We start from the raw sequence: 23,863 nt of genomic DNA, 5'->3' as shown, positions 1-23,863 counted from the left end.
TTTTGTGTTTAAGAAATTTTATTATAATTCTTGAATAATTTTATAATGATAAAAACAACATGAATGAATCTAAGTAAAACTATTAAATATTAATTTAATTTAATTCAAAATCTACGTTAAATTAAAAGCAAACCAAGTCGAGTCAGACTTGATTTCGGTTCAAATAGCTATTTAATGAAAAAAACAAATCAAATCACAAAACTATATTGGGATATGATTATTATGAGTAATAACACACATAATTTTACACAAAGTCATTGGTTAAATTAAATTAACAGTTAATTAATCTACACTTTCAAAGATACTTCTTATTATGTATGAGAGAATAATCAAGCGATTGACATGATTATATTAATAACTCTTATTTACTTGTTTACATTCATTAATAACAAATATAATAACATATTCTGAGGCATTAATAGAGCCTTAAATTTTGTATATTTAAAATTTTATTCTTAAACATAAATATACCCACACTTTTATTATGTTTTTTTCTCCAATAAACTTCCCACTTAATTTCTATATATAATTTTTAACTATTATTTATTTTAAATTTTCCGTTTACATTGAATACCTTTCTTATCCCAAAAACCCTCGGCATAGTTCTTTCTTTGCGAAGTTTTGAATTTCCAAATCACAACTTTTATTGCTTTTAATTCTCCATTTTTTTTTTCTTTACAATTACACACACAATGTATATATATTCTTTCGGAAATAAATCTTCTACATTTCAATGTTATCTTTCTTATTTCCTAATTTCGTAATTGGAAACTGCTATGAAAGCAGTATGAATTACGGTACTTAAAATGTATACCAATAATTATGAAAATATAAATTTAACCATGCAACACTTTCATACACAAATACGAAAAATTAAAAGAAAATAAAAAGAAGAAGAGAAGTTAGCAAAAGAAAGAGGAACATAAAAAGTTCTTTAAATTATTTTTTAGAAAAAAAGACGTGTTTTTTTTTTTAATGCAGTCATTTTTGAAGCAAGCTTTGTTGTGATAACCATTCTAAAAATAAGAAATCGCCATTTTTGTTTAACTTTTAAGAAAAAAAAAAAAAACTTGGTCTAATATGCATGAGCATTGATGGCGGTAAACTCGCTTAACGGCTAAGATTTCCGATCCCTGAAATTCTCTCTCCTCTAAGTTTTCCCAAACTGACTCAGTTTTCTCGCGAATGCCCAGAAGGAATATATCTTTTTTTCTTTTTCCTTTTCCAAAACTGTAAGAATAATTTAATGTGTTGGGTGTATAAATACAAAAATACTGATCCAGATTAATCCAACGACGACCATCAAATCTCACCATCCAAACAGAAAACACACTACCAAACCCTAATCTGAAACGATCATTTCCTCTCTCTCTTTCTCTCTCTATCAACCGCCAAACTCCGGCGTCGTATTTCTCTCCTTCCCACCCGATCCAGAGCCTTCCGACCTTCTCCTTCTAGATCTTTCCCCACGCGCCTGCTACGCTGGACCACGCGCCTGTTTCCGCCTCCATGATGGTTGTGAGCGGAGGGAAGGGCCTCAAACGCGCCGCGAAGAAGAGAGTCACCGCCGATTTCTACGACTTCCTTACGTTCCCTTCGCCGTCCCTCGCCGAGGCGGAGAACTTCGCCGGCGGGCCCTTTCGCTCCAACGTTCGCTCCTTTCTGACGAAGCACGCGCTGCTTCCGCCGCCGTACGCGCTGTTTCCTCATCTGCTGACGTGGCAGATACTCTTTCGCGTCGGCGAGCTTACCGAAGGCCCCGACTCGCCTGTTGTGTGCCTTGACGTTGTGGAAGAAGACGTCGCCAGATCCAGATCCGTTTACTGCGATCAGTGCCGTGTTTTCGGTGAGTTGACTCGCCAGTAGTTCAACCGGTTCGCTCTTGCATGAATCATTTTGGTTTCTTCGCTTTTTTTCCAGGTTTCTCTTCGGTTCCCGGTTCCCGATCTTCAACTTGTGAAAAAATTAAAAATGAAACGATTCACCGAAATTATCGTGTTCATTTCGCGATATGACGTTTATTATTATTATTATTATGATTAATTTATTATTTATTGTTATTATTATTACTACTTTAACATGCCTACATAATCATAAATTCGACGAAGTTTATAACTATGATTAAGTGAGTATACCAAAGAATAATATCCAGTTATTATGATAAGGAAAATGACTGGTAAATCACTGGAAGGGGACTATCTATCGTATCGTCGAGTTGGTGACGATAAAATCCTGAGAGATATATTGGAGGATCTGGAAAAAAGGGTTAGGTGGTAGGTGGGGCCCATAAGAACTCGGACAGGTGGAAGGAGTGTGAGATGCCACGCGTCGGTCTTACTTTTGTGGGGACACTGCTTGCTGTCTTTGTTGCGTGACAGCTCATACTATTTAATATTATATATTTATTATATTTAATCATTATTGTCGTGGTCCAACTTTGGGTAGTTAGTACTGACGTGCCTCTCAAGTCGTCCGCCACGTATACTAGTCTGGATTTGCTGGTTTTTTCCATAAATAAATCATAATTTTCATTGATCATAATCGTGATCTTTCCCAATTTAGTGTTTTTTTATTGATATTATTCATTAAGTCATTAATACTTATTATTATTGTTTATGAGGAAATTCGCGTGGATTTGTCAATTTCTTTTTTTTGCGGCTGTAAATATTACTATTATTTATTATTTCTTTGAGTTGAAACTTACGGATTTATTATTTAGGTTGGAGCGGCCATCCAGTGTGCGGGAAGCGATACCATTTTATAATCAAAGCCGATGGAAGCTCTATTGGTGGGTACCACAAGCCGTGTATGTGCTGTGGAGACATCCTTCATTTGTCAGAATCCAAGTAAGTAACTTATGACTACCTAAGCAGTGTTTTTTGTTTTTCTTTTAATCTGTTCAATTGCTGTCTAGGGTAATCGATACCGCCAATAAATTTGAATATGTTTATGTTCTTATTCTGTCAATTTTGTGTTAGCTATTTACTCTAATTTGCGCACTGTTTCTTTGATTGTAGATACAAATTTGGGAAACAAAGTCTCGAAAATTAGCTGTTCTCTAAATGAAAACATTGTTGCTACCGAGTTATTTTTCTATATTAATGTGGTTGATTGCTGAAATGGAATGCCTGTTTGGCAAAGCTTGAAATTTATTGGGGCTTTGTGTCATTGAGCGTCCTTCTGTTAATTTCAATTTTCAACAGTGAAGTAGATCTGTTAGTATAAAATTTCACCTTTGCTGAAGGAGAGGGTAGTTTCCTTTCGTTTGAAGCCCAGAGCATGTTTGGATTGCCTTAGTATGAAATTTCATAGTATGCCGAAGGAGAGGGTAGTTTATTTTCGTTTGAGGCTCAGAGCATGTTTGGATTGCCTTGATATTATTTGAAAGAGCTTATCACCAAAGTCATGTTAGCTGTTAAGTGAACCTTATTTTGGATGAGTGCAACGGTGCTGTCCTTGATTTTATATTTTGGGTAATGCTTTCTATATTCAGATGCAAGTCTTGCAATCACGTGACCACCACTGATGATGTTGAAGACTGGGTGTACCACCAATTAGAGAACACGACTCATCTTTTACACGGCGTAATCCACGGCAATGGATATGGGCACCTTCTACGGGTTAATGGCAGAGAAGGGGGCTCTAGATTTCTTTCTGGTTGTCATATTATGGATTTCTGGGATCGCCTATGCAACACTCTTGGAGTCAGGTTAGGATTCTTTTTTATCGTAGTTACTAATTGCGATCTCTTTTTTGAACATATACTTCAACTGTCTTGAAGCTAATTCTCTCTGTATTTTCTATTGTATACTTGTGTCGATTATGGTACGCTGATTACCTAATTAGCATTTATCTTGGAGCTAATTTTTATATAATTTCTATTTAATACTCTTGTCGCTCGTGACAGTCTTGTCACCTAGTTAGCAGTTAGACGGGGAAGAATGATATAGAAGCTTTTCTTAAAAAATAAACTGTTACTGGAATTAAAATTCGTGTCACATAAGGATGTACCCTGTTTTAGAGATGAGAGACATCTAAAGTACTCAACTCTTTTTGGGTATCTTGAAATAACTTAACCCTTTTCCAGTGGGAGTAGTTGTTTTGGTTATTTGTGGTTTGTGAATATTGGGTTGAATTCTTATGTTTCCTCACTTTTGTCATGGGCAGAAAAGTTAGCGTGATGGATGTTTCAAAGAAATATGGCCTAGAGTATCGTTTGCTCCATGCCATTATGAAGGGACACCCATGGTATGGTGACTGGGGTTATAGATTTGGCTCTGGTAGCTATTGTCTCACGCATGAAGCATACAAGTCTGCTGTTGAAAACCTATCCAACCTACCCTTGTCCACCTTTTCCCAGGGACAGATGCCGGTACCCCATTCCCGTGTGCAGGACATGATAAAATATTTCCAGTCTTTATCAGAGCATGAGCTTGTAAATATAAGAGACCTCTTTTGTTTCATAATGGGTTTGATTGGTGATGCTCGCAAGAATGTGTCAAATGTTGATGACACAGCCTGCAAGAAGCGTCGTTTTAATGCTTCTGGACTGTCAATTTCTTGGGAGAAGGCTGACATTGAACGTGTGGAGCAAGCTATGATCAGAGTGCTGCGTGCAGTGTCCGAGTCTAAGTGGGTAAACTGGCGTGCTCTTAGGGGTGCGGCCTGCAAGGTGGGCTCTCCAGAACTGCTTGATTATTGCCTGGGAGAACTGGGGGGGAAAATGGTCTATGGTGGAATGGTTGTTAATAGCCGATGCAATCCTCAAACTGGAGTTTATGAGTTCAGGTTAGACTTCATTCCGATTCATATGGAATGTTTAACTTGTTAGAGGAAGTTCATACATACTGACTCGTACACGAGTCATGGTATAGATGCAACGATGCTTCTATTTTAGGATTTTTTGAACACGGGCTACTTCATTGCATGAGGCTGAATTTGATACTTGTTATTGGCAATATCATCATGCATGATGTTTGACGAAAAAAATAATTTCAAGTATGTTTTGTCGTTCCCTTGCTTTTTTCTTTGGGTTTTTTCATCTGGATTATTGCTGAAGTGTTTGCGTATGAAGTCCATTAACATTGAGGTTGGGCCTTCAAATATTAATGTTCTTTTCAAAGGATTTATGCTATATATTTGTATTGTTTGAAAGATTATCTTTTGGTTTTATGTGATATGATTATGTGAATCGGTTCTAATATTGTGGTATTTTATTTGCTTTAGACTTGAGCCTGCCACTGGTGCTTGCTATGGAATTTTAGCGAACAATAACTCTTCAGGCTCGAAGTATCCATCCGAAGAAAACCTCCTACAGTGCTTGAGATATTTATACGACTCTCTGCTTCATCCACAGATGATGGTAAACTATGTTGAAGCAGGGACGAGGACTCTGGCGATGAGCTCAGTTCAGAAGCTTTTTGACTGCAAGCAGTTTGTAAAAGATTATAGTCCTGAGTTGTTACCATTGTCAGATTTGCACAAGTTACGCATCTCATGTCAGGTTGAAATCGTAGATGAATCTGAAGATCCAGAAGCCATAGCTCCAACGGAATTAATTGTGCTGCCCATGAACGCCACAGTGGCCGAGCTTAAAAGTCAAGCAGCGATTGCTTTTCAAGATGTATATCTAATGTTCAGAAGATTTCAAGTTGATGAGGTAGTAGGCTATAGCGGTGTTGAAGATTCCACCCAGGTCAAGCTCTTGTTAGGATCGAAAGATGTAGTTTGTGTTCGAGGAAGATGCGTTGGGAAAAATGGGTTAAGTAAGTTCCGGATGGAACGGGGACTTGAGAGGTGGACTGTAGATTGCAGCTGTGGGGCGAAGGATGACGATGGGGAGAGAATGTTGGCGTGCGATATATGCGGAGTGTGGCGGCACACCAGGTGTTCTGACATCCATGATTCTGATCCCGTTCCAGCACGTTTTGTTTGCCTCAAATGCCAAAACTCTGAATCAAAACTCAAATCTGGTGGCCACTGCAAAGATGAGACTGTCACTAACGTTACCACTCCCACTAGTTGTTTCGGGAAAACCTTCCCAGTGCCATCTGATGTTAGTTAGTTAGTTAGGTGCTAATCAGATTTGTACGGAAAGCTCCTCCTTTTTATGTTTTTTTTTTTTGCCTGGGCCTGAATGAACCTGTACATAACACACAGATAGGCCTTAGAGATAGGTTCAGGGACAGGGCATGTCTTGTTCATATTTCAGGTTCTACCTTAGCTTGTTTATTTTGTGTACATAGTAGTCACTGACCGAAAGATGTGGAGGGCGTAAAATCAAAAATATTCAAATTTCCTTGCTTCCTTTCTAACTGACCTTCATGGTTTTTCAAAATATTTCAACACTTTTTTCTATATAATGCTGTAACTGTAAGAAGGTTGGATAAATGGGCTATCACAACAAGTATCTATATTTTTTAAATTTTGTTAACTTATCTGTATTTTCTCCTCGAAATACTGTTATCAAGGATTTTAGTGAATATTATTGAATTAAATGGTCATTTTCTTTCAATAATAGTGAAGTAGTATTATTTTAATTTCTAATTTGTAATGTAAAAACTATAACTTTCTCTTATCTGAAATATTACATGTTTTGTTAGAGCACTATTTTAGTCTAATAGGATGCTGTATCAATCAAACTAATGAATTGATTCGGCCATTAAATTGTGATCTAGAAATTTAATAAACCAGAATTAAATACATAAGGTCAATGTTTTTATCCATTACTCTCTGAATATAAGACAGTTCTCTCACAAACACATATTATATATATATATATATATATATATATATATATATATATATATATATATATATATATAGAGAGAGAGAGAGAGAGAGAGAGAGAGAGAGAGAGAGAGAGAGATGATAAACTGGAAAAGAAAGAAAAAAGTAAAAAAGGATGAATATATCAACCTTGTATTTGAAAACAAATTAAATGGTCCTTATACCTATAAATTCCCACTTCAATCTTATTCTAATTTAGCAGAATTGTTAAAAGGGTATAAACTATCGGTCGAAATATCCCAAAATGTATATATTTTGTGCTAATAGAAACATAAAAATTGTTTGACAGTTATTTTGAAGGAAATAAAAATAATGAATAAAATATAATTGAAATTTGAAGATGGTAATGTGCACATAAGAATATTAAATGGGTTGTAAAGTAGGCACCACCACTATCATAACAAACGTGTCTACAGCACTCGCAAAATCAATAAAAGGTGTAAAAAATTTGGTGCTTCACCTTCTAGCTTGGATTCCATTTCATTAGCAACAAGTTTCGTCCCACTTTAGCACAAACATTGCAGCACTCATCACATTTTGTAATTTGTTCTCTCTTACATCTAAATGGCAACCAGCTGCATCAACTTTGTTAACGACCCCACTTAGTAAGCTTTAGTTTTTGACTTACGTTAAATATTAAGTTATCATATTATGGACAACTAATCAGATCACAATACATGAGTTTGAACAACGTAAAGCATAAAGTTTCGAATTAATTTCCACAAGTTCAACGTATGTGGCCATATGTAAAGATGCATTGCTTCAATTTATTAAATTAATAAGGTTTTATGTTTTAGGTTTAAGATTTGACAATAGACAATAATATAATTGTTTCAAAAAAAATATAAATAGTCATTTTTATAACTTTAAGGAATAAATACTTGAAAATAGTATAAACAACTATTAGAGGAGTGCTGAAGGAAAAAATATTTTTCTTTTCCTAATTTTTTTCTCTATTTCTCTAACACTAGAAAAGGAAGTTATTATGGTTTCTCTGTTGACAAAATAATGTGTTTTTTTTTTTTTTATGATAAGTAAACACTTAGTATATTTTTTAAGAGACTTTTCTTATCTCGACAATTAGAACATTTTTTTTTCTTAGCAAATGTTGAGAGGAAAAATAATTGGGTTAATATAGAAGGAATTGAACTATGGAGAGAATGAAAAATTACTTAACCAAAAGAAAGTTCTTTAAATAAAATGAGTCTAAGAGAGAAAAGAGAAGTGAAATATTTTATTTTATATAGTAAACTAAAGTTTATATGATTTAAAACTTAAAATTGATAGTTAGACATTCTACCATAAAACATAAACAATAAATATAAATATTAAAGAGAAGCAAAAATTGTCGATGTGTCATATATACATATAATTTGATAAAGGATATTGATATTTTGAGATCACACTTTTTTTACTTTTATTTGATACCAAATTTTATTATTATTCATTTTCTCTTCTTTCTAAAAATATAAAAATTAATTTTTATTAAAATTATTATATCTTTATAAGAATTGTCGATTGATCTCCAAATGGTGTCAAAATTTTTTTTCCTATCAAACATTTTTCCTATCAAATTGAGATTTATTGTTTATGAAATGTAATACATAAAACTCTACCTAACACAACAATACCATAAGAATTAAGAATAGTTATTTATTCCTCGTCAACTAGAAAACTTTTCTAGTATATACAAATTAGGGAAATGGGTTTTTATTTTATTACTATAAATTTATTATGAAATTGACATTCGCGTGTTAATAGTCTTTTAGTAAGTAATCTTGTAATCATCGGAAAATTAATTATGCTATCTAACTAATTTATGATTGAAGTGGTACCAAAACTTTAATTATTATCTGATGTCTTACTCAATTATAGATTCCACCTTTCTAAGATAAAGTTGACTTGCAATACTCTATTCGTTCATATTCTCGGTGCTCCTAGCAATGTAGTCATAAGTATAATCTCAATTTTGGTTAAGAGTCTTTTCTACCATTTTTCTACTTTATCTAATGCGGATTTAGTTTGGAAGTCTTTCAAAGGTTTTCATTAAGGAGAATATACATTGACTACTAAATTTTGACAATATTTTTTTTATAATATGTGTAATTTTTTAAGTGATTTTGAAATATTAAAAATGAAAAAATAGAAAAAATGAAAAATCACTTAAAAGATACCACTTAAAATTATAAGAGAAAGTTGTCAAAATTTAGTAGTTAAAAATTCATTTTCTTTTTCATGAATTAATTGTTGCAACCACACGAGTGGCTCTTGCATTCGTCAGTCACCTATGTGAAACTCCTAACGTGTCAGCTTAATTACATGCAATCAACATTCACATGCAATATATTTTTATTAAATATTAATCCGCAACATTTACATTGACTTAGATGATTAGGTAGGATTTGAGAAATTAAAAACATGGTGCAGGTCTAAATAATAAAGTGCACACACCACTATCTTCAACTTTCTATTTTGTTTTAGATTATCTTTTTGTAAGTTTTGGCCAACACTTCTTTTCAATCATTTTCATTATACAAGTATAATAAAGTATATATAATATGTGTATACACACACACTACACTAGTGCCGTACCCCCCACTATGCAGTTGCCAACTATCCCCCACTATATAAGGTTCTTAATTTTTGGGTCTTGTACATTGCAGATCAACCTCACTCACTCCTCTCGCTATACAAACACAGTATATATAAGTGTGTCTGTGTTTTGTGAAGATGTTGTATAAATCATGTGTGAGGCCTTCAAAGGTGATCATGGCAAACTTTGTTACAGTGCTTTTGCTAATTGAAGTGTTTGCATATGGCTTGAGATACGGTGCAGATGGCTTGAACATGAACTACTACTTGATGACTTGTCCTTTCGTTGAACCTGTTGTTAAGAACACTGTCAACAGAGCTTTGCTGCAAGATCCCACTCTCGCAGCTGCTCTTATCAGAATGCACTTTCATGACTGCTTCATTCAGGTTTTTCTTCCCTCTCTAAGTTTGTTGGAAATACCATATCCACTAAAAATAAGACAATTTTATAATATATATAAGTGAGTATCTTACAAATCGAGTTTATAGAATTGAGTTAGGTTTAAAATTCACTTCTAACATAGTATCAAAATCAAAGTACTCTAAAATAAACAATAATCATTCTACTTGCACTCCGATTTTTATTACTGGAAATGGTCAAAAACAAGAAAGTGGTTACCCAACTATTTCTTGTCGCTAAAATGTTCACCACTGTGGAAGATGTAGTGTGGTGCATGTGTCTCGACAAAGGACAAATTTGCTTTAACAGTTGCGTCCACATAATGTTATATAGTAATCCACTGACACATCAAAATTGTTTGTTTTCGTATAGGGATGTGATGGCTCGGTTTTGATTGACTCCACTAAGGATAATACAGCAGAAAAGGATTCTCCAGGAAATTTGAGCCTGCGAGGCTTCGAAGTCATAGATGCTATCAAAGAAGAGCTTGAAATTCAATGCCCTGGTGTGGTTTCATGCGCTGATATTCTCGCCATGGCTGCTAGAGATGCAGTTTTCTTTGTAAGATATTCAAGTCAAATAATACAATATTACTCATTTCCTTTTCTTTTCCTATGCAATGAAATAGTTATTTACGTTGTTTATCTATTGATTGTGAAATTATTACAGGCAGGAGGACCAGTATATGACATACCTAAAGGAAGAAAAGATGGAAGAAGATCCAAATTTGAAGATACTATCAATTTACCATTCCCTACTTTCAATGCCTCTGAGCTCATTAGGTCATTTGGTCAACGTGGTTTTTCTGCACAAGAGATGGTGGCTCTCTCTGGTAGGCACATTATCTTCTTCTTAATCATGTTGAATCATGCTAAACATAAACTCAGAACCTTGTTTATCTACAACACTTGAAAACATCAAGATGCATATGAAAATTACATAAACTCAAGTTACAAGCACTTCATTAACTCACTAGAGAGTAGAAAAATGTTGAGTATTGGAATATTGTATGCGTATTCAGGGGCTCATACACTAGGAGTGGCAAGTTGTGGTACTTTCAAGAACCGGTTGAGCCAAGTGGATCCAACTTTGGACACAGAATTTGCGAAGACACTTGCGAGAACATGCAGTTCTGGGGACAACGCAAAGCAACCGTTCGATGCGACGAGTAACGATTTTGACAACGTTTACTTCAACGCTTTGTTGAGGAGAAACGGGGTTCTTACATCAGACCAGACACTGTACACTAGCCCCAAAACCAGGAACTTTGTGAACGCTTATGCATTCAACCAAGCCATGTTCTTTTTCGATTTCCAGCAAGCAATGGTGAAGATGGGTCTGCTTGATGTCAAAGACAGTTACAATGGTGAAGTACGACAAAATTGTCGCAAAATAAACTGAATAATGAGGTTTCTGATTGTTTTAGGTTTAAGACAACCTCAATCCTTGCCACTAGTTAAAACTACATGATATGCATATGGGTGATTAGGTAGTTCTATTTGGTATCCCTTGGATGTATTGTATTCGTATTTATGGCTGTAATCCTGTGAAAAATGCTTCACTTAGATGACTTGTTACATTAATTACCACTAATAAATATGTATGGATCTTTCGGCCGCCTTTGGAACATTTTGGACTTAGAGGTTGGGCTTTTACTTCCTGCACCCCCAAAAGTTCTACGTGCACTCCTCATACTTTTGAAATAACCGTTTTGCCTTCCGAAAAAGTGACTACTGGAAGCTTTCTGGAACCAAATTTTTCGAACAGAATTTCTGAAACAAATTTCTAGAACGTGATTCTCAAAACATATGAAATATGTTTTGTAAAAACTTTTCATAATAGGATTTTCACAAAAACCTTTTAATTAAGAGTTTAACCATATGATTATAACTAGTTATTTCCAAAGAATAATCAACATTTTCTGATTTTTATCCTCGTGTTGGACTACAAAATCTCAAAATATAACAAGCTGAATTGAAATAAATCCATGAAAATAATACAATTTCTCAACCCGTGACACCGAGAAAAAGGGGAGTAAAGTTTAACACATAAATTGGTAGAGTAATAAGATTAAGTCAAGTCATGTAAGAAATCAATCAAGTCAAAATAAAAATTTATAAATAAGAATATCTTTAATGAAAATAAAATTACTTTTGACTTCTACTTTTTGTTTTTCGATTTGTAAATTGTCTCCAAATATTTCTTACATACATTTTGGCCCAACTTATTATAGTTTACAAATTTTTTCTAAGCATCAAGTTGATAATCTATGTTATTAGTTGATGTGAAAACAAATTTATTGTAATTTTCTTTAGGGTAAGTTTTGAGATATTAATTAATTAATAATTTCTCTAAACAAACAAGTATATGTCTCATTTGAACTAGGTTTAAATTTATGAGTGAAAACATAATTGTGAGAAGAAAAGTCCCATTGGGATAGTCTTCAGCTGAGAGAATGCAAAAAAAGAGGAAATTTTGCATAGTCATTCTTTTCTCATTGGGATAGTCTAATATCCCAATAATAATATCCTAATTGGTCTTGCCATTAATCATATATAATGTTATACCAAAAATAAAGGAAAAAAATCAAATTCTGCTGCCAACCAAACCTTCCAGCCACACTTAAAAGTATTTATCACTAAAACTTTAACCCAAAACATACATAAAAGAATTAAAAAAACTATACATGTCAACACATTTTGCTAACATTACTAATGAATCTCATAGTTATGAATTGGTGTTATTTCCTACACCACACAAGGATCAAGGAACATCAATTAATGCCTATGTATGATCATCATAACTAGAATCTATCTAATTGTATTTTAATCCCTTGATATCCTAAGCTTTAAGCTTAACTATATGTTACGAAAGTTATTTTCTTTCTGCGCATGCGCCCGACTTCAAAATATTTTTATCAATTCCACTCACCAATTCTTTTCATCACGTCTTCAACTATTAGTCAAACAAGTGTCACAAAAATCTCAAGTATTATAAGACCTTATGCATGCGTAGTTTCATAAATAAATAAGCAAAAAAAAAATAAAAATCTATCTTTAAAAATCATTTATTCTAAGGATAAGCATTTTGTCTATGCAAAGGTTGTAATTGTCACATAATTACAAGAATATTTCATATATACTTAATATTGAATGAATATGATTAATAATATGTGGTCAGTATTAATTACTTGTGAGATAAAGTTAATTATTATTAAACATTTTAATAACTTTAAAGTACCTTTAATTACTTGTCAAGTAAAATCAATTATTACTGAACATTCAATAATATCCTGAAACTATTAACTATATCAATATTTATATATAGTTTCATTTCCAATCAGCCACTTATGAAGCCAAACAAATCATATTTATCCATTTACTTAACTACGTGTGAAGATTAATAATCCTGTGATACTATTAATCAATTGTGGATCAAATTTATAATAAAGTTAAAGAAAATTATACATACACACTTATATTTATCTATTACTTATATAACAAAGCTAACCATATACATTTAATAACGTTTGTCTGATTGACTGATAAGTATAGAAAATGACAGTGGTCTGAATCTGTAGTTTTAATGCAACTATACGTAGCAGAAAGAGGTAGATAAATGGAAATGCCTAAGTCCACTTCATGAATTCATCAATCAAATTTAATCGGTTAATCAAATCCAAATTTTGAACATTATTCTCACATTTATTGTTTTCTGTTATGTACACATTTTCTTGACAATATATGGTTTCTGTATTGTGTCACCGTTGTTGCATATTTATTACATCTTTTGTAAGATCCTCTGCATGGCATCAAAGAACGAAGAACGGCAAATGATTTTTTCTTACCAATTGGTATCAATGAACTAAATGTGTAGATTGGTGTTTGAAACACTCTAAACCATCTTGCTCTCAAAATTAAACAGAGAGATCAACGACACATGACTCTAGAATTAATATTCAGATGCTGCATTTCCTCTTCGAAAACACAGAAAAAAAGGGGAGAAATGTATAGCAAAACACTGGGGAAATAAATCTTAAAACAAATGGCAATAAGACAAAGCAAAGATGTTGCATCATGCAAAGCTAGCTAGTGGAGGGATTTCTCTTGGCAAAAGTGTTCTTGTTATTGTGAATCCACACTTTGAGGACTCTTCTTTTGATTCCAATCTCTTGGCAAAACTTCTGCACCACAGATTCATCTAGCTTCTGTATTCTCCACCCTGCTCTTTCTGCAAAAACAAACATCTTCTCCTTTTGTTCTTGTGTGAACTTGGTTCTAAACCTCTTCTTCACCTTTTCAGTTGCATTATTTCCCTCCTCCTTTGTCACCCCGTCTTCACAGTCCTTCTCATCAGACACATCAGAAGGACTAATTGAACCACTTTTGTGAGGAGATAACTGAGCCAAAATGGGCACTATCTGAGTAGTGTCAGGAACAATCATCAGAGGATTGGAATAGGAATCAGAAGACTCTATCTCTTTTCTGTGGAAGTTTCTGTGGCAGTTACAAGCCGAGCATCTGAGAGCCTCAAGCGTTCCTTCTTCTCCATCAGCAATGAACTCGCCACACCCATCAGTTGCATTGCCACCAATTGCAGCTGCATGGTTCTTCAGACATTCCGTGTATCTTATTTTCTTTTTATCTGCCCTTTGATCACTATGCAAATTGTTTGACTCCATTTGTTGAAGCTTCTACAACTGGTGTTGATTAAAGAATCAAAAAGGGCAATTTTATCTGATGAGAGCTGTAACTGGTTGCTGCAAAGTATTTATAAGGAAGTTGGAGTTGATGGAAAAAAGTACACGAGGTCTTGATTGTGAATTTTGCAAGTGAAGTAACAAATATATATAACTTTGAGGGTGTGAGAGAGAATCAAAAAGTATTTGATACACTATTTTATTGTTCACTTTATCGCTAGAAAATTAAAGTTTATGGTTCAGATTTGTCTCTATGTATGTGTTGAGCGTGTGAGAGAGACCTAAGAACTTAATTACAATGAAATAAAGAAAGCATAAATGTGTTTTAGACTAGAGAGTATGTAGAGACAGTTGAAAAGTTGGGTGCATGCCATTGCTTTGCTTTGCATACACTGTTAGACATCAAGCTTACGCTATTAGAATGTTGTCCTTTAAAAAGATTAAATTAGTGAAAGGATTGGCAAAGAAAGATAAGAAAAGAAGAAAAGTTAAACAGGAAGCCGAAAGAGATTAGTATTTGTGGAGAACTGTCCACTTAGAAGAAAAGACTGTCCATTGCTTTGCAAGCTGCAATAATTGCATTACTCAAAACAGGGTTGAACTGTCCTAGATTTGGACTGTGGTTGGTTGTCCCCACTCACCATTTGCATACCTATCTTCCATATAAGTTACCATAAAAATGTAGATATCCTTTTCAATTGCAAGGAATTAGGCAAGCTTAATAGAAAGTCTTGATTTGTCAATATGCAAATATTAGTCTCATATTTCCTTTCTCTATTTATGTATCTCATAAAGATTAGTCCTGTTTTGTAAAAGGAACAGGACTTGAATGTTTTTTTTTACAGAACTGTATTACTTTGATTGCATGTCATTTATACTTAACAGAAGCTAGATTATTGACGTGGTAAATGAACATGAAAAACTTACATATTTTTATGGTGATGATGTGTCACTATTCATTTATCATACCTTGTATATATATAATTAAAATTTGAAGTTAATATTGTTCATTTTTTGCTACTAATCATGATATCTGTATTAACACTGTAAAGCAAACAAATTAAGAATATAAAGTTGAAGAAAGAGGTGAGGAGGAAAAAAATCGTGAGGTTAATTCTCTCTAAAAATTAAATAAGCATAAAAGTACATCATTGAAGTCTATACCTATGATTTGAGAAGTGAATAATAATTAATAGTTGTAATAAGTTGAGAATATATTTACTGTCATTGTACAGCTTTTGTACAACAATTGAACAATGACTGTGCCAAACAACAAGAAGCTACCCCAATGATTAGGCCCTAAGCACAAGTGACAATTATAGGCTGCTCATAATAAGTCCTCTCCATACAGCCTCTACATCCAATAATCATAGCCTATGTTCGTGAAAAATTCATCAATAATGTGAGATTATTCTGAGTTAATTGTATACCAGCAGTTATATCAGAGGATGTAAATTTTGACCAACCAAAAAGTAAACTATGATGAAGAATAATGAAAATGAGAAATTGGAACAGGAGAAGGATTTGGAAGTGTAAGTTTTGCTTGCAACTGTACTAAAGATAAGGGTAGTAAAATGGGTTGGATTTCACAGGTTATCACTACTTGATTTATAGTTTTTGTCCAAAAAATAAGAGACAAAATAGACAAATTTAAAAGTATGATAATATATTGTGAAACTCATTGAAAATCATATAAGAATTCAGAACAAATTTTAGTATACTAATACTAATAGTTATTAAATTACATATAACACTAGTGAACTTGTAAAAAGTGTATTAAAAACATAAAATGAGTTCTACCATCGAAGATGGTTCTAGATTTCATATTTCAATATTCACCTTGGATTGCTTGTTTGCCTTCTAAGGTTTTATAACGTTAAATAAAGACCATTTGTTTTAGTTTATGAACTTTCGAGAAAAAACTTCTTTTTTTGTGCATTACTTAAATTTTTAGCACTCATTTGAATTTTATATAGTCTACACGCTACAGCAGCAACTGAAAATCATGAAACAAATAAAAGTCTCGCAGAAAACCACAATTCTCAGAAGTCTAATAGAGTCTAGATCTCCACTTAATACCAAGTTACCAACTATGAATCACACAGAAGAATAATTACAAGAACCAAATTACTAAAGGCTATGCGACAAGTGGTGCAAACAATCTCAGCTATCTAGAAACTTTTACCATTCATTTAAACTATACTACAGTTATAATAAATTATAACGTTATGCAAACTCTTCATATATTACCTCCTTTAGTTATCTCAAATACAAGGATTTACTCGATCTACAAGAGGAATATATAAAATAAGAATGCAAGGAATATGAGAGATAATGGCATAAATTACGGAAACACAACAAATGGTACACTGAATAATTAATGAAAAAGAAAAATGATACATTACTTTTATTGCTGACAAAAATCCAATGAGACAAATGAGAGGCTTCTATGCTACTTTTGCATATGCCAATGACTGGGTGCACCAAAATATAAGTTATAGCATCTCATGAAAATATAAAATAAAGTGAGTGCCAAAAAAATCACCCCGTTTTCTTTGTTGTCCTTTTCAATTTCTTCCTAGGTGAACTATGCTCATTGATTTCAAATGGCTGTGAAGCATAATTTCTGAGCTTTTGAAGAATCTTCCTTTCATTGATGCGCAACACCAAAGAATGATACAGCTTCCTCTCTCTAGCTAAACTACACCTTTCCAATGCTTCAATATCATCTTCCAGTGAGTTCAAACCATAGAGACTCTCCCTCATGTCAGCAAGCGACAACAAAGCATCACAAACCCTTTTAGGCAGCAAGGATTTCTTGCTCATGTTAAATGCTTCGTTGGGGAAGATATTACCATTCAGATGGGTAGTTCCACCATTTGATTCAGGACAATTCCCAGCAACTGATACCGATAGGTCTAACTTTTGGTAAGCATCATCTAGCAATAACATGATGTGTAATAAAATGAGGAGTTCAATTTGTGGTTCTCCGTCAAATGAGATCTCAAAATATTCAGAGTCTTGGCTGCCACACGCGGAATAGCCTAACCTTCTCCAAAGGGAAACTCTTGCTCTACTGTGGCGGTCAGAAAAAGCTGAAGAACACCATTGAAGTACCAGCTCCATGTCTATGTTTACAATATCATAGGAATTGTCTTGCTCGGTAAATCCATATCTATGAAGCAAAGCAGCATTACCCAATAGTCCATAAGTATTAAATACCTGTTATTAGGCAAGAGGAACTCTTGAGTATTAGAGTAACTTCAAGGGAATAATAAGAGGTTGCATCAAGAGTAGCATAGCACATTGAACGTTTCAATTCGAAGTGTAAAGCATATTTCCAAAACTACGTACTATAGATAAGCATGTATTACGAACTCAAGGAAGAAAAATCATACAACTGAAAGGAAAATTCTCACCTCAGTTCCACTACTGACATCTTTTATCATAATCATCTCCAACATAGAAGTATCATCCTCGCTAACTGAAGAACTCTCCAAATCACTATCAATGATGTTCCCAACATTAGGATCAATTGATGCAATCATATCCGTAGAGGAATTTTGAGCCAATGCTTCTTCTTCCTTAACAATGCCCTCATCATTATTACTACCATCAACATCACTACCTGGTTCATAATTAGAGGACATAGCAGTGAAATGCACATCTTCTGCACCTGTTTTATGATTGAATCTAGTGCAGAAGACAGTATACACATTATTAGAATGGAAAAATCTTCAGATCTAGATCTTATACATAAACAGGAAAGCACGGACTCTTCAAAATAACTGTTGTGTCATGTAGTTTTTGAACATTTTAGAGTTACATTTTTATATTGTTTTACTTTTATTTTTAAACCTTTAAAGCAGAGCCAATGGGAATATCATAATAATTGGATGGGAACAACAACAATAACAAAAGTTTTATGTGCATACAATGATTTGTTTACAAATACAACAATTCCATATTTCGAATTAAATTTTTACTGTGCTAAAAGCATGTATTGTATTATAGTCCTGTCTGTTAGCTATTTTCTTGCTTCATATCATATGTTGTATTTGTGTTTTCTAGCTCAAAAGAAAATTTGTGCATATTACACACACGGTCAATCTCTATGGAAAATTTGCTACAACAATTTACTTAAATTAAAAAGTAAAGCATCACCAGATTCTGATGCACTACTGCAGTTCTTGAAATAGTATACAAATACAAGAAGGCACAATTTTCTTGACAGAATAAATTTATCAGCATTTGCTGAATTTCAAAAGCCTTAAAGCTAGATCTAGAAATTATCGCTCTTGTCTTAAAACCAGTCACAAATTTGAGTTACAGCGAAGTTAAAATGTAATGAATGGAAAATAAAGGTGTACACTAAGACTACAAAAGAAAACCATGTTAATGGTCATAGGCTTTACTTACAGATCTGCCAAAGGAACCATGCCAAAACCATGGTAATCATCAATCTCAAAGGATCGTGACGATATAAGACTTTTCGCAGCAAAGTATTGTTCTAGGTCAAAGAATTTCAGGTTTAGCTTTAAAGGTGCTAAATCCAATAGGGGGAGAATATTCTCTTTCCAGTCCTCGTAAATCAGAGCCTTGTCTTCTTGCACTGTCTGCCTAAAATTGTAAGAGATCAGAAAGTTTTCATATGGTAAAGCACATAGTGTTATATTCCAAGATTCAAATCACTGGTATGATGCCAATGCAAAGGCTGAAAGGAACGGCCATAAATTATCTTATAAGTTTTCAATGTTGTGCCAATCACAACTTCTCAGATATTCTCAGTTTATTTTCCTCTTTAGTACAGAGCTCACCAGGCGATCAGCATATAAACTAACTAATTCTATCTTTTTCTCATCTTTAACGTTTAAACTCCCTTTCATTGGATATAATTGTGAAAAATACTATAAGACAGCTTTTAATCAACCCCTGCCATGACATAGTTCAGAATATGAAAATTCCAATGAGATTTTGTAATGCATAAATCAAAAGAAAATAACAAGCCATTCATAAGGAGCTCAATTAAATTAACCATACATGAAAGGCAATCTAATAACAAAACTTCAACCAAGACACAAAAGCATCCTATCTTCATCTTCACACATTCGAATTAACGATAAAAATTTACTACCATGTATAGCATGGCTCTAAATGGTCAATGTTAATCCGTCCTTCTTGATTATTAAGCTCAACAATACTTGGTATACCTGGTGAAGCTCAGTACCACACAAAAGCTCGTTTACTTCATTGAGGGTCCAAACAATTGGCACGCATTCTTGGTAAGGCAAGAGTTGAAGGTATCCATACCAAGGTGAGTCCTCACCCAAGCTTCTCTCATACATGATGGCAAATGCTAGCCCCAAATGACCATCCAAACCAGCCTCTTCAATGATCTCACATGCCCCACTAGTCTTGGTGGTGAGGCAAGCTTCTTTTGGCATTTTGGCCACAACATCACCTTCCTCCAACTGGCACAAAGCTCTCACCGCTATTCCCTCGTCAGGTGTATCCACAAACTCCAATGTATCGCTCCACTGGAAACCCTTCGATTTCATCCACCGCTTGAATGTCCTCAAACGCCTGTGTAGACAGATAGTAACAAGAATGAGTTCTTCACGGACAGAAACACTTTCTGTGTTTAATGGCAAATGGGTAAATCATTGTTCAGCAGCAATGACAGAAAGATTATGACTTTATTGCGTGAGTGTGTCAAAGCTCGGCTTTTTGCTATAACCATTGGAGATTTTCGTTCGATTTTCAATGAAAATGACAGAGAAATAAGAAATTAGGCGTACCTGGAAGCCATAGGAGGAGGAACAGAAATGTCCGTTGGGTGAAGACGTGGCAAGGGTTTTAGAGTTACGAGCTGCCACCACTAGTGGCAGATGCAGTGCAGTTCAGACTTTCTGGGTTTGGGCTTTTGGTGTTGAATAATTCCAAGCCTTTTGCTTCTTGCACCTTTAGTATTACTACATGCATCTCATACTATAAATAAAGAAAAAAAATAAAAAGATTAAAATACCCTTTCTTAGTGCATCATACTATTGTTGTAGTAGCTTCTACAGCCATTGCCATCACTGTGTCTTCTTTTTTCTTAGACCTTCACTCTTCATCACGGTCTTTGATAGGAAGAAAAAAAGAGAGGAAATAAAACGTTAAATTTTGTGGAAAGCTTATTTCTTAAAGTATGTCATGTTTTGAAAATTTTATTCTTTAAATATTCTTTTAATTATCAATAATAATATTAATAATAATAATATTTATTATTATTATTATTATAATCATGATTGTTTTAATCATCCCAACAATCACAATACTAATAATGTTAATTATTTTAATGGAATAACTAACAATTCATCATCATAATAATAATAATAATAATTATTATTATTTATTATAGTTACAAGGGGATGAGAACATTTTGAACCATCCATAAGGAAAATAAGTAATTGGTGTAAGAAGGACCGGTTATATCTTGACCCACAATTATATGGGAGGATCAAATGTAGCTTGACTCAGTTAAGCATTTCCACGAAGAGACCGTGTATATCTCGGTCCATTATAGGAACATATGTGTCTCCGTCCAATATAGGTAGGCAACATACAAACGTACAAGCGTTGATTTGCAAATCTAAATAGAGTACGAACATATAATGGAATTAGGGATGTCAACAGGGTGGATAGGGTATGGATAGTAGCTTTCTCGTACCCTAATATTTGTCTCATACCCGTATTCATATCCGTTATGTAAGTACCCGCATATTTTTTTAGTATCTACGAATATTCACGGGTATTAATAAAAAAATAAAAGTAAATATTTAACAACATATTTTAATCGTAAATTTAAATAAAATATAATACATAACCTTCATCAATTCTAAACAAAGTCCAAATAACCCATTTAAATAGTGTTGAATGACATTTTACAAAAAAATGATTTTTTTTAAAACCAATTGATACAAAAAAATAACTAATTCAAAATAAATATGTTAATATGTTAATATTTTAATTATTTTTTTATTTTTTAATTTAAATTAAAGTATAGCGGGTACAAATATCCACGGTACAGATACTATGATACTCGTACCTGCTCCGTTAACATGAGGGTATTAAAAATATTCGTACTCATTGCTCACGGGTATCCATTTACAATATTTATTTTTCTACCCGTTATAGGTTTTATTCGTGGATACCGCAGATACGAATTTTGTTGACATCCTTAAATGGAACATTCGAGGTAATGAAGTCAAGATTAATAACTAGGTAATACAAAGTAAGTTCAATGTCTACATATAAGTGAGTTTTATAAGTTTAACCATTCCTCACATATCATATCAAAACATTACTAACTTGAAGGAGTGCTTGCAAGTACTCACCATCCATGAATATTACTAAAGAGTAGTCCAGAGATAAACCTCAAAGAGAAAGTCAAAGAATGAAGACTCATAAAATAATAAAGACTCTTGAGATCAATCGGTTCTACAGAACGATAGTTATTATTATTTTTATTATTATAAACTCAATATTACAACTTATTAATCTTTCGTTCTTATTATAAATTAATCCTTGTTACAACCAAACTCTTATCCATTGAAAGTAAATAAACAAGTTAAATTATAAAAAAAAAAGTTATACTAGAAGGTGAAGACTTTTCGTAATCTTTTATTTATTTAAGAAATTCAAACTTCAGCTGAGAAAAATAATTTCATTATGTATTACAAAATTTGTTATTTGGATAAATTATTAACTTTTTCTTAAAAAAAACGCATTTCTCTTAATATTCACTTCAAAAAGTGAGTTGCTTTCTATTTATATAAAGGTTAAAATACCTTTTTGGTCTCAATTTTCGTCAAGTTTTGTCAAATAAATCATAATTTTGGTTTTATGTTCAAATATGTTCCAATTTTTGTCAATTTTGTTCAATTGGATCCTTTTTTGCTAACATCGTTTAAATCATTAACGACCATGAACAATGACTGTTACGTGTCACTTCGTAGTTTTTTTGAATTTTTTTTTATTTTTTTAAAATGACCACGTGTCAACCTAGTAGCGTGTCACGTGTTAAAGTCAATGTTCTATGTTTAATTTGGTCCCTATATTTATTATTTTTGTTCAATTTAGTCTTAATTTTGTTTAAAATTGACAAATTTTGTCCCTATCGAAGATCTGACCAAATTTATTTTTTATATCAAAGTTATAATGATGTGAATTTTAATATATTATATAAAAATATTTAATAAAAATGTGAATTTTAATATAAAAATTAAATTTGATTTTAATTTGTAGAGAGACTAAATTGGTTCATGTTAACAAATAATGAGACTAAATTGAACAAAAATAACAAATATAAGAACCAAATTGAACATAGAACATTGATTTTGACATATGGCACACTGTTGGGTTGACACGTGGACATATGGCAGTCACTGTTCATGGCCGTTAATAATTTAAACGGTGTTAGCAAAAAAAAAAAAATCAATTGAACAAAATTGATGAAAATTAGGACTTATTTGAACACAAAAACAAAATTAGAACTTATTTGACAAAACTTGACGAAAATCAGGACAAAAAGGTATTTTAACCTTATATAAAACAAGGTTGAATAATTTTTCATAAATTGATGAACTTGATATTTATTAGTTTTATTTCAACACTTTAAACCTAAATAAATTATGAAATATCATGAAAAAAGAAGTGAAGGAATAATTTAAAAAAAAATAATGAATGGGAAAAATTGATATGCTTACATTTAGTCATATTAAACAACACTCATATTCCCTTTAATTTTAAAATAAACATTCCTTTTCCTTAAACTATAAATTAATTGTCACTTATATATTTATTAATTTATAAGTACAAGCTCACACTTTTATATTTTTTCATAAATAGTATCAATTAATGAATAATTTTGTTATGTTTTAAATATAGGGACTTTCGCCTCCCTTGTTATATCTAAAAATAACATATGAACTAAATTTTTATAAAAATTGTAAAAATAAAAATTAGAGTTTTTTTTAAAAATAACTAAATATATTTTTTAAAATAAAACAAATTAATTACAAGAAAAACACGGTTTAATGAAATGATACAATCACATGTTATGAAAACCATCATATAGCATAAATTGCATTCAATTATTACTACGTGTAAAAATTTGTTGAGACCAAGAATAACACAAATTAATCTTTCTCCCATTAAATAAAAGAAAGCCACTCTAACATAAAGCAAATATTCACCTTTCTTATTATAATAATAAAGTAATATTTCTAATCTATATATATATATATATATATATATATATATATATATATATATATTCTGACAATAAAATGATAGTTGGATAATAAAAAAATAAATTAAAATATATATTTTATAAATAT

At 32.6% G+C, this 23,863-nt stretch overlaps 4 protein-coding genes across 4 annotated transcripts; 2 read left to right on the top strand and 2 right to left on the bottom strand.

Annotated features, from left to right (window-relative positions):
* Positions 1-1,191: 1,191 nt before the first annotated feature.
* On the top strand, positions 1,192-6,314 carry LOC114190628 (PHD finger protein At1g33420-like). The gene is made up of 5 exons (XM_028079588.2): positions 1,192-1,846; positions 2,720-2,846; positions 3,494-3,709; positions 4,168-4,788; positions 5,227-6,314. Exons 1-5 carry the CDS (start codon positions 1,510-1,512, stop codon positions 6,062-6,064), a joined length of 2,139 nt encoding a protein of 712 aa, XP_027935389.1. The 5' UTR covers positions 1,192-1,509; the 3' UTR covers positions 6,065-6,314.
* A 3,121-nt stretch (positions 6,315-9,435) lies between these two features.
* On the top strand, positions 9,436-11,408 carry LOC114190073 (peroxidase 47-like). The gene is made up of 4 exons (XM_028078838.2): positions 9,436-9,768; positions 10,154-10,342; positions 10,451-10,613; positions 10,803-11,408. The coding sequence occupies exons 1-4, from the start codon at positions 9,520-9,522 to the stop codon at positions 11,180-11,182; spliced, it is 981 nt and encodes a 326-aa protein (XP_027934639.2). The 5' UTR covers positions 9,436-9,519; the 3' UTR covers positions 11,183-11,408.
* A 2,251-nt stretch (positions 11,409-13,659) lies between these two features.
* LOC114192554 (zinc-finger homeodomain protein 4-like) lies at positions 13,660-14,585 on the bottom strand. Its single transcript, XM_028082307.2, has one exon. It carries the CDS (start codon positions 14,460-14,462, stop codon positions 13,866-13,868), a length of 597 nt encoding a protein of 198 aa, XP_027938108.1. The 5' UTR covers positions 14,463-14,585; the 3' UTR covers positions 13,660-13,865.
* Positions 14,586-16,857: 2,272 nt separating this feature from the next.
* Positions 16,858-20,420, bottom strand: LOC114189939 (SET domain-containing protein). The gene is made up of 5 exons (XM_028078669.2): positions 20,279-20,420; positions 19,691-20,063; positions 18,900-19,096; positions 17,900-18,173; positions 16,858-17,702 (listed from the first exon to the last, which is right to left on the bottom strand). The coding sequence occupies exons 1-5, from the start codon at positions 20,287-20,289 to the stop codon at positions 17,022-17,024; spliced, it is 1,536 nt and encodes a 511-aa protein (XP_027934470.2). The 5' UTR covers positions 20,290-20,420; the 3' UTR covers positions 16,858-17,021.
* Positions 20,421-23,863: the final 3,443 nt, after the last annotated feature.

The sequence above is a fragment of the Vigna unguiculata genome, chromosome 7 (genome assembly GCF_037176805.1).
Source record: "Vigna unguiculata cultivar grain cowpea cultivar isolate G323 ecotype 2 chromosome 7, ASM3717680v1, whole genome shotgun sequence".
Lineage (NCBI taxonomy): Eukaryota > Viridiplantae > Streptophyta > Magnoliopsida > Fabales > Fabaceae > Vigna > Vigna unguiculata.
The sequence above is the reverse complement of the archived record's forward strand: the minus strand, read 5'-3'. Positions and strand labels throughout refer to the sequence as shown.

Coding starts and splice junctions, on each gene's coding strand:
- LOC114190628 (XM_028079588.2), top strand. CDS start 1,510: ATGATGGTTGTGAGCGGAGGGAAGGGCCTCAAACGCGCCGCGAAGAAG. Junction 1,847..2,719: donor CGATCAGTGCCGTGTTTTCG/GTGAGTTGACTC, acceptor TTTATTATTTAG/GTTGGAGCGGCCATCCAGTG. Junction 3,710..4,167: donor TGCAACACTCTTGGAGTCAG/GTTAGGATTCTT, acceptor TGTCATGGGCAG/AAAAGTTAGCGTGATGGATG.
- LOC114189939 (XM_028078669.2), bottom strand. Junction 19,097..19,690: donor GTGGTACTGAGCTTCACCAG/GTATACCAAGTA, acceptor AATTTTAGGCAG/ACAGTGCAAGAAGACAAGGC. Junction 18,174..18,899: donor ATGGTTCCTTTGGCAGATCT/GTAAGTAAAGCC, acceptor CTTCTGCACTAG/ATTCAATCATAAAACAGGTG.
- LOC114192554 (XM_028082307.2), bottom strand. CDS start 14,462: ATGGAGTCAAACAATTTGCATAGTGATCAAAGGGCAGATAAAAAGAAA.
- LOC114190073 (XM_028078838.2), top strand. CDS start 9,520: ATGTTGTATAAATCATGTGTGAGGCCTTCAAAGGTGATCATGGCAAAC. Junction 9,769..10,153: donor TTCATGACTGCTTCATTCAG/GTTTTTCTTCCC, acceptor GTTTTCGTATAG/GGATGTGATGGCTCGGTTTT. Junction 10,343..10,450: donor CTAGAGATGCAGTTTTCTTT/GTAAGATATTCA, acceptor AAATTATTACAG/GCAGGAGGACCAGTATATGA.